This window comes from Colletotrichum truncatum (genome assembly GCF_014235925.2).
Source record: "Colletotrichum truncatum strain CMES1059 chromosome Unknown Contig_0007, whole genome shotgun sequence".
Lineage (NCBI taxonomy): Eukaryota > Fungi > Ascomycota > Sordariomycetes > Glomerellales > Glomerellaceae > Colletotrichum > Colletotrichum truncatum.
This window is the reverse complement of record NW_027222404.1, coordinates 1,947,720-1,958,125: the sequence shown is the minus strand read 5'-3', so window position 1 is coordinate 1,958,125 and position 10,406 is coordinate 1,947,720. Positions and strand designations below refer to the sequence as shown.

Sequence of the window (10,406 nt, the reverse complement as noted above, 5' to 3'; positions counted from 1 at the left end):
TGCAGCTAGGCAGGTGCAGGTTACAGGGGGGTTGTGGAATAGGATGGGATGGAAGAGAAAAGGGAACAAGGAAATAAAAAATAAAAATAAAAAGACCAGGGGATTTGGTCGCCTGCCTGCACTGATGCTCAGTTACTCAGTTGCTGTTTTAATGCTTGGCTTGACGAGACTAAGTGCATCTTGTCCCATTGCTAATATCGAGTACATTGTGTTAGTGTAGAAGGACCAACGGCCACAAGAAAAGAGACTACTTTGTGTCATCATCACCCACCCCATCAAGATGCGCGTGTGCATGTACCTAGGATCGAGCAATTACCGGCATCGGCATAACATACTCGTTCGTCACGACCAAAGAGTGGCAGACACGAGACATGCCTTGGCCTTCTCTCTCTCTCTCTCTCCCTTTCTCTTATCCAACTTGATCATTTGAACTTTCTTCCATTTAGTGTTCTCGGTATCCCCAAATGGTCATTCCATTTTGTCTACCTTAGCCAGCAACAGATTAACAACTCTCTTCCAGCTTGACGGTAGTTTACAATCTCTTCTCTCCTTTTCATTGACTGCAACTTGTCTCAGGTAACTTTGCTATCCTGGTAAGTTACCTCACAGTGACCGCCATTGACTGTTTTCCGTTGTGGTTCCAATTGTGGCAAGGGGATGTGGAGGGGGCGATGGTCTTGGACAAGCCCGGACCTCAGAATGGCCTCAACTCCTCCTCAAAGCTTCGCTGTAACTGCCAATCTCTGGGGCATGATGAGGGGGTGGTCGGGGTTTCGGGGGCTCTGCTCTCTGTACTGCTGAGTCACTGGGGAAGTTCCTTCCTCGTGTGCTGTGGCTTGCTGGCCGCACGGCTCCATCAATCACTGCATTACAGCATAGTACAGCTCGGTAGCACGCAATGCTACTCCGCTTAAACCAGACCCTCCCGATTGGCGCCTGACAGCTGGCACCAGGACAGGGTTCCCCATGGCCGATTAAACTGATGCTCTATCTGTCTGTCGGGGCTCATCAAGCCATGACCTGCTTGTTATTCTTATTCTACTTCATGGCACCATTCCCTTTTGCCCACGGAGGAAGCCTTGTTCTGCCTGCGGCTCTGTCACCCTCCCCCCCCCCCCCCCCCCCCCCCCCTTGTGAATCATGGCCAACAAGGTCGTCGGCCTGGACCAGGACAACAGGATGCAGCCTGGGGCCTGCAGGAGCAGTCGTACATAGCCCCGAGATACATACATACATAAATAAATTTCATTCCTACCTACTACGTAGTACCTTGCTGTGCCAGTTCATGGGCAACATGTGCCCGGCCTTCGGTTGACACCGGGAATCGACCTCCCAGCATGGCAACTTAGTTGCTGCCCGTAAAAGTCCAGGACTCCCTTATCTCTTCTTACCTCAGATACGTCCCAAAGAGCGAGCCATATCGCGTCATGCCACGATCCGATACGAGTTGGCGGCATTCCATCTCTGCAGCCTATCATTTTTCGTCATTTGCTTCCTCAAGACTACCTACCTACTCGATACGGCCGTCGCGGCATCTGCGGCTGTCCCAATTCATCAGCCAAGCGTAGCATGTGTCGAACGAGTCATCGCCGCCCATGAACTAATCCGCATAGGTATCATCTGGTCTTTCTTCTTATCATTCCCTACCTCGTGCAGTCCCGCCTCGATAGCGATAAGCCTATCCGTCGTCCCCAACAGGCCAACCTACCAACCAACCAACCAACCAAACCGACTTACTAGCCACTGCTAGGACTTTGGTGTGTGGTGGCCTTCATGCACATGCACATAGACGCTCTTTCATGCTCCTCTCTCCGCAGATCGGACCCAGTCCCGGGTCCTGCGTAGCGTTTCTGCTGTGAGAACGGAGCGCCTGACATTAGCGCCGCCCATTCATCACCCACTTCCTCCTGGCCTCCGAATTCCGTAAAATGGACATGGTAAGACATCCATCAATAGACGGCCTTGCGACTTGGAGCAACTCTACCCGGCGTCATTCCCCGTCACATGAGACAGTCACCCTACCGTGTTGCTAAGCAAGTTTTTGATGTACGAGGACCCCAACCATGTCTATGTTAGTGCAAGTGTGCTTGTCTGAACAAAAGTCTTTTCTATATTTCCAGTCTGCGAATCGTACTGGTGTGACAATTCAAGAAGCATCTCCTCATATGTAATGTTTGTGCCCAATAAAATATGCCTGAACATGTGTTCTGCTTTAGCCCCAAGACTCCCCAAAACGCCTACGAAATCATGCAAATCACAATGCAGATGCCGATGCTGATGTCGATGTTTTGCCGCCTCTGCCCCGGCCTCGGTGACTCCGTCCTCGGTTGTTGTTCGAGGGTCCACTCGGCACTTTCTGCGGAGCAGCTACCTCGTTGCTGCCGGGTCCATCAGCTTGGCCCGTAGGTGTACTGATACCCTTCCCTTTTCCCCCTCCTGCCCCTCCTCCTCCTCCTCCTCGACCACGCCTGCCTCTTCTGCTATCTTTCGAGTTTCGCTCCCCCTTCGCCTTATCCTTGGCCTCCCTTCTAGCTTCCTCTTCCTGCACGCGCCGTGTCTCCTGATCCCACCATTGCTGAAACTCTTGCTCTTGCTGAATCTCCTGCATCGACCTTTTCGCAACGGCTTCACGCACAATTTCTTGCTCGCGCTTCTGTTGGCCAATAATGTCTGCCATACTAAGTCCCAACATGGGCTCGGCTTTGGGTGCGGGAGTGATGTAAGATTTCGAGTGGGGGATGAGCGGCTTCGAAGGTGCTTGGCTTGACGAGATATTCGTTGTCGCGGGAGGGCTACTGATGCGAGACTGGCCAGGGAAACGGGTGTCAGGCGACGCGGCCCGTCTAGGGCTCGATTTGCCTGAAGACTCCACCGAGAGTAAAGACTTGGCGCCCGTTGTAGGCGGTGTCGATATTGGCGAGGCCTTGGCCAAGGTGTCCTTGAGAATCGGCTTAGGACCACTCGAGGCTACCTTCCATGGTGCCGTTTTGTTCCCAGTCGACTCCTTATCCCACGCCACCTTGGGTTGTTGGGCCTCGGCCTCCAAAGCTGCTTGTGCCGCTGCCTGTGCCTGTTGCTGTTTCTTGCGCTCCTTTTGCGACAATCTCGGTTGAGATGGCCTGGGGGACGCCTCCTTGCTCTTTTGAGCTGCGATACCGTCCGACAAGGCTGACTTGGTTGGAGTCTCTGTCAAAGCCTGACGCAAGTCCATCTTTTGCGTCGGAAAAGCTGCTGGGCCCCAGGGACTCCCTGCCTTCGGAGCGCTAGGTCCGCCCAGTCCCTGAGGCGATCGCGATGGGCTTAAGCCAGACTGCGCAGGTGTGCCCATGAGTGGACTGGCAACTTGAAGCTGATGTGTGTCGCCTGCGGATTGCCCCTTGAGATCTTTCCAAGGACCTGGCAAGGACGAAAACCGTTCAGGCTCAGGTCTGCCCCTGGCCTTGGATGCCTTGTGCAAGGGGGAGACCGGAGGACTGCCCATGGATGGACTCTCCTCATCCATATCAAAAATGAGGTCAGCGTGAGACTCCTTGGGTCGCAAGCTAGGGCTGAAAGGCTCGTTACGACTAGTTTTAGACCTCCGACGGCCCTTTTCCAAGCTAGGAGAGGTGATAGCAGCAGTGTCCTCCAAGCTACCAAATTTCGTCTTCAACGAAGACGAAATCTTCTTTTCCTCTTCTCTTTGATTTGACCGGAACGCCATCTCCCGTACCCTTCGTCGGCGTTCCTCGTCAACGTCAAGGGCAAGGTCCGGGTCCTTTTCGAACAAAAGCAACTCCGCCCGACCGCTTCTTGCGAAGGGATAGCGAGCCAGCTGGTTCTCCCGGACGACGTGATCGAGATCTTCGAGTAAGTCCTCTTCCAAATCATCCAAAAGATGGTTTTCAAGCATGGACTCCATCTGCAAGCAAATGTACTCCAAGCCAGCATCTTTGAATTCCGTCACTGAGCAGGGGCTAATCTCGTTCAGAAGAAGGGCGATATTACGTGTCGTAACAAAACGTGCAATCACAAACTGGCAGATCTGTGATAGCCTGTCAAGCATAAGTTCATTTGCAATGCTCATGACAGCCATGACCAGGTCGGAAAACTCGTCAATATTGACAGCGGTTGTTTGGTTAAAAAGCTCGGCGCCAACGTCTGCGTAAAGATAGCGCAAAACGTAGTGAAAAGCTTGGGGATCGCAGTGGCTTAAATCCACTCGTACCAATTCTTCATCGTCCAAAATGTTGCGGCGACCTGCAAGCCATTGGCCCCGAGCTCGACCGTGGAAAAGCCCTTCGAAAAAATCGCACCTCTGGCGCATGAGTTGGCTGTGAACAGGTACTTCCTCGCCATCTAACTCGACCAACGCGTCGGCATCCTCGAAAAACGTTGGATCCTGGATTGCTCTGGCGAAGTCTTGGTCCAAAGACTTGTCAACGGTTGTCTGGAGACGAGCAGCTGCCTCAAGCTTCGTCATATCGAGCTTTGTAGCCAACCTCATCAGCTCATTTCTAACCTGGCGATATCTGTGAGCTAGAGATGGCGCTTGACGTGTATGGTTCCACGCCGGAATGACGGTGTCGTCATAGCAATAAATGAGAATGTTGAGCAGGGAAAGCAGGTCGATCGAGTCAAACGTGATCACGGTTTTCCCGCCTTCTTCTCCAATCCGAAGGACTTGCGGTATCTCCCCCTCGCTGCCATTCCGATACTGGCTAAGAACTCTTCGTAGGACTGAGCTCCGGCCTGTGAGAAGCCATGGGTGTATCGGTATCTTGAGCTCCGGGCACGCTGAAGTGCGGAGCTCCATATCAGTCTCTGGATCTGGTACCATTAGAAGGTATTGCTTAAGGTCGCTCTCCAGATCTGATGACTTCAGAATCTCGTAGGGAAGCAATCCGATACGATACTTCAAGTCCTCTGATTTCCAAAAACCAAGTGTATCTTTGTCCCCACTACCTGGTGTCGATGCTTGGAAATCTCGAAGGATGAGAAGTGGTGCCAAGTCATCCCAAAGCGATTGCTCATTAATATTGACCTGTTCCTTCATCACATCGCAATCTTTGCGAATCGCCGCAAACGCTCCAAAAGTGGAACTCCTAACGGCTACAGCATTCGTTACGCTAGGTACTCTCTGGAATTTGAAGTCTTTCCATTTGATATCGGCTGAGCCAGGGATTGCGGCATCTTTTGCTTTGGCACGTTTGATACGTTTCCAAACTGAGCCTGACTCTGTACAGATAATGACGGCCCCGTGTTCGCCGACACTAGCCGATTTGACGCCGTCTTTTCTGGCGTTCCATACGCACTTTGGTGTCGTAACAGCACCTTTAATTTTTGAAGGGTTTGTGGTCGATGTCGCTATAGGAGTCGAGTCGGTATTGTGATTCAACGTCATTGTAAAAAGATCACCTCTGGTAGTGAGAGCAGCGATGGTGTCCCCTCCTGATGTGATGCGGTTGACCTGGTTCCGAACTGAGTCGTATCGCGTCAACATGGACGCGGTGAATTGGTGGTTGACAAAGACATCAGGGGAAGGAAATTTAACAAAGTTGTAGCCATAACTGGTGAACACACAAACCGTACTATCGGCTAGCAAACACGTCGTCGCTTTATCAATAGCGGAAACGGCGGCTATGGGTGACGAGAAAAGAGACGCAGCGACTTTTCGAGGGGTTTGTTGGACTTCCAGAGATCTCGAGTCTGCATCCATGAGTGCCAGCTGGCCAAGGTTTTTGCCCCAGCAAAATAATGATGTAGAAGTGTGCGCCACGGAATGCACAGCAGACGCCGCCACGCCAAGTACAACCTCCTTCTTCAGAGTCCCAAACACTTGTCGTGGGGTAGCGCTCATAGGCTCCTCGTCTTGTCTGGCCGGCGGTGGCAAACTGTATCCTAGCTGGGAATTGCTATTTGAGCCCCAGGTCCAAAGCTCACCTGCATCAGTGACTGCCATACTGTGATTTTGACCAAGTGCGACTTGCACTACCTTTTTGTCGGCGAGGCCTCCCTGCACAGGAACGAAGCGGAATTGGGTGTTTTCGTTGCCTAGACCAAGGCGCCCACCACGTCCGACGCCACAGACATATAAGTTGGAGACAGGATCAGTCGTAAGAATCGCTGTGTGCAGTTTGGAAAGGACTGCATCATGGATCCGGATTGGGCGGTTTCTGATTAGAGCCGGAATGTCTTCCATATCCATGTCTTCAATAACAGTGGCTGGTTCGTGAGAAAGCCCGTTCTTCGTCTTTGCAAGATATTCTTGGAAGAACCTTCGCACAAGCTGGTCCGGTCGTTTAAGGGTGATCCTTTCCGGGAACTGGCGGTCGTCTTCGTCACCCACTCCAAGAGAAAGATTCCGATTACTACCGAAGACGAAAAGCTCAACGCCTTCGGAAACGCCGTCTAGTGCAGCAACAGATTTCATCAGCACCTGGCCTCCATCAGAGCTGCCGTCCATGTCTGAGTCGACATCTGAATCGTCTGAGTCTCCTGAGCCACCAACCATCCGTACCGCAATGGTCGAATTGTAGAGATCGAAGGGACTGTTACCCTCTCGGTCCTTCGTCTTAATAAGCTGACCAACCTTGGCCACTGAGCTTCCAAGTGTCTGTTCCGTCAAGATCTTCCGCTCCCTTTCGAGCAGCAAGCGGGCTATCGCGATGTTTCCGGTATATAGGGCTCTGTGAAGAGCATTCCATCCACTCTCCAGGTCTTGCACATATAAATCGACCGCAGGATGTTCGAGAAGCGCCTGAATGAATAGAATGGCGTCGGAGTTTGTGGAAGAGGCGGCCCGGAGGAGGACGGTTAGACCGGCATGGTCGCGACTGTTGATCTCAGCTTTTCCCAGTGTGGTATTGGAGCTCTTGGAGGGGCCAGCATTGACGCCCACGGCGGAAGACTTTCGCAGCTTTGCATTCCGAGGGGAGGTCCCGTATCCTCCGGGACTTCCCCCCAAAGGCGAGGCAGCTACCGCTGGACTCCTTGTTGCAGCTTGTGACGTGTGCCCGGCCGGGGCCAGTAGACGTCGAAACCTATCGACATCGTTTTCCCAATAATATTTCCAAAGTAGGTGACTCATGGGCGGGGGTAAGCAAAGGACCCTTCAAGCACTGGGGTAGCACCTCGCTGTGAATCTCTTGGATCACGGCCTTTTTAAAGGTGCAGTTCCGAGCGCGAGAAGAGGAAATGATCGATTACCGATAAACTAGAGGTCGTAATCGGTCGAAAGGCGCAGCAGATCGATTGCGAGTATTGCGAAACCCTGAAAGAAAGGATTTGACAAAAGGTCGCCACCTGGCCGTTTAGCTTACAGCTTCTCGATGATGTATGGTAGTGGCGTTACTAGTTAAGACGAATACGATGGAAGATTCGGTGTCGCGAGAAGAAGGGCTTCGATTTCGGCAGCTAGAAGAATCGATTTGGACGGTAAGGCGAGGGTAGTTGGGAGATTGAAAGAGAGAATGCTCTCGAGGGTGGGGTTGACAGTCAAGGAAATTGAGGGCATTGTGAGTTGTGCGCGTCAGAGCCCAGAGTCCGCCGCGCCGCAAATTCCCGGCTCCACGGGTGTTTTCGTCTGTTATCGTTTAGCCAATAGGACACCTAACTTTGAGCTTGTGCTTTGGTTGCAGGCCAGACAAGCTTCATTTCAGGAGGCTAGCGTGCTGTAGAGTTACAGACTACAGCACTGAAAGGTGCTGAAGCAATTGAATTTATCCGGGTGAAGTGGGGGTTAGGTGTACCTAAAGCCTGGATCAGGTGGAGTCGCTATACTATGGTACTTCTGATGCCCTGTGGATCATCCGAATCAACGTTGGCCCTGCGTGGACAATGAGAACACGCCGTCAGTTTTGTTAAAAGCCGAAACAGCGAGATGTTCTTGAAAGAAATCAAAGGAGTGTTTGGTTCATCTTTATCTAGCTCGGAAAAGTCGTATGCTGGCTATGATAATAACTAGCATCTTGGCTGCTGTGTTTAGAAATGGGATGAATAGCTCCAAAATGTTTCTTTTCGAAAATACGTCCGTGAAACAATCCGCGGACACCTGCCAAGTTGGTTTCGCGAAGAACCCAGGAAGGTACATTCAAGGTATCCATATCCGTACACCGCGCGACCTTAATCTTCATTGTGGGGAGCTACCCCCCGCCAGCTCCTGTACCCCGCCTGCACATGTGAAGCGCCTGGATCGCATTAATACGTTCGTTGACATGCGCACCTCTCATTTTCCTGCATTTGTTCGGCTTACCGCATTGCGACTGGACAGGGGCCAAGAACATGCTTCAGCTTAATTGGACCGGATTGTTCGTAGCACAATGTTTGGGCATTTAGAATAAGAAAATAAGACAACTTGACTAATGAACCAGGTTCAGAAAGAAGTTTGTTGAGGGGCAATGTAGCACAACATGCGCCGCGAAAGCCAGTTTGGTCTCTAATGGATGCATTGGCCCTGAGAAACACCTGCGCCAAAGTGCCGTCCGTGTATGATGAAGTATCAAGGCGCATAATGTAGTCAACTTTTGCAAGTCTAGAAGCCGGATTCAGGGCAACTTTCAACTCGACCATCAAACAACATCTAAACGCTTTGCTCAGTGACCGAGAGACAAGATTAAATCAATCGCGATTGCTTCGGAATTGTCGCCCGAATCTCGGGAACAGATGGAGAGTCAGAGGTGCAGCAGGTCGACACAGCGCAACATGGCCCATGCCCTAGCAGCTTGGGTCCCTGGGGGATCTATCTTTACCCCAGGCTGAAAGTACTGAAAACCAAGACCAGACCATTGCCAATACGTAATCCCGTCGGACCTTCACCGTGACCGACGCAGTACACCGAGGATAACCCAATCAAATCCTCCTCAACTGTCAGGGACTATGAGCACGAGCCCGTCCTAGTGGAGTCCGGCGCGGCTCGGTAACTTGGGACAAAGCCGATAAGGGACGTCCACGCCCGGCCCTTGCGATAAGAATCCAATACCCGCTAATTCTTGTCGTCGTTCGATTTTCGCTTCCCCAAACCTCCCACCTGCGCACCAAGTCTGCCAGTTTTTATTCCTTTCTGCTCCTCCGTGAGTTTCGATTCGCACTGCCCTTGCCTAACCTCAGCTGACCGAACCCCCTCAAGCTGTTTGATCCGTCGAAATGTCGTCCGAAAAGCCTCTTCCCTTTGCCTACCAGTTCGCCGCAGGTTTGTTCACGAAATCCCCACTGCCGCGATATCGGACCTAGACCACTGACCGTTGCATTCAGGCGCCATTGCCGGTGTCTCGGAGGTCAGTAACCTTGCAAATGGGTATCCAGAGATGCAATTACCATAGTGCTTACAATTCATCGTATCTAGATTCTGATTATGTGAGTCTAAACTTCGTTCGAATATATTCCGTGCTCACCGCTGACCAACCTCAGGTACCCTTTGGATGTCGTGAAGACCCGAGTGTGAGCTCCGCCCGCTTGCTTTATTTTCAACCGCGCATCGACTGACGACCCCAGACAACTTCAAACTGCAGGAGCAAGCGGTGCCGACGCCTACAATGGCATGCTCGACTGCTTCCGCAAGATCATCCGCAACGAGGGGTACGCAACGCATTTCAGCCAGCATTGGGGGATCTTTAGAGCTTACAAAACACAGTGCCTCGAGGCTATACCGCGGAATCACCGCCCCCATTCTCATGGAGGCCCCTAAGCGTGCGACCAAGTTTGCTGCCAACGATGAGTGGGGAAAGATTTACCGCAACATTTTCGGCGCCGCCAAGATGAACCAATCCCTGTCCATTTTGACCGGTGCCAGCGCCGGTGCTACTGAAGCCTTCGTTGTTGTTCCCTTCGAGCTTGTCAAGATTCGTCTGCAAGACAAGGCTTCTGCCGGAAAGTACAACGGTATGCTCGACGTCATCCGCAAGACCATCAAGACCGAGGGTATTTTGGCCATGTACAACGGTCTCGAGAGTACCATGTGGCGCCACGTTCTCTGGAATGCCGGTTATTTCGGCTGTATTTTCCAGGTCCGCCAGCTGCTCCCCAAGGCCGAGAACAAGACTGCGCAAGTCACGAACGACCTGATTTCGGGTGCTGTTGGTGGCACTGTTGGTACGATCCTCAACACCCCCATGGATGTTGTCAAGTCGAGAATCCAGAACAGCCCCAAGGTAGCCGGTCAGACGCCCAAATACAACTGGGCTTGGCCTGCTGTCGGTACCGTTGCCAAGGAGGAGGGTTTCGCAGCTCTGTACAAGGGCTTCCTTCCTAAGGTTCTCCGTCTAGGCCCTGGAGGTGGTATCTTGCTCGTTGTCTTTACAGGCGTTATGGACTTCTTCCGTAACATGAGAGCCGAAGCTTAAACGGCTGACTGGCGGCAATAAAGGACTAAAAGAGGATAGAAACCTGGGTTGTACATCTTATACAGGCAGATACCAATACTGGCTTGG

The 10,406-nt window shown here is 52.0% G+C and overlaps 2 protein-coding genes across 2 annotated transcripts; one reads left to right on the top strand and one right to left on the bottom strand.

Annotated features, from left to right (window-relative positions):
- Positions 1-2,254: 2,254 nt before the first annotated feature.
- CTRU02_210970 (BTB/POZ domain-containing protein 1) lies at positions 2,255-7,069 on the bottom strand (the record flags this gene model as incomplete). Its single annotated transcript, XM_036721790.1, has 1 exon — positions 2,255-7,069. The coding sequence occupies one exon, from the start codon at positions 7,067-7,069 to the stop codon at positions 2,255-2,257; it is 4,815 nt and encodes a 1,604-aa protein (XP_036586162.1).
- A 2,054-nt stretch (positions 7,070-9,123) lies between these two features.
- Positions 9,124-10,319, top strand: CTRU02_210969 (mitochondrial 2-oxodicarboxylate carrier 2; the record flags this gene model as incomplete). Its single annotated transcript, XM_070205557.1, has 5 exons — positions 9,124-9,169; positions 9,232-9,254; positions 9,374-9,417; positions 9,472-9,564; positions 9,620-10,319. 5 exons carry the CDS (start codon positions 9,124-9,126, stop codon positions 10,317-10,319), a joined length of 906 nt encoding a protein of 301 aa, XP_070060800.1.
- Between the last annotated feature and the right edge of the window lie 87 nt (positions 10,320-10,406).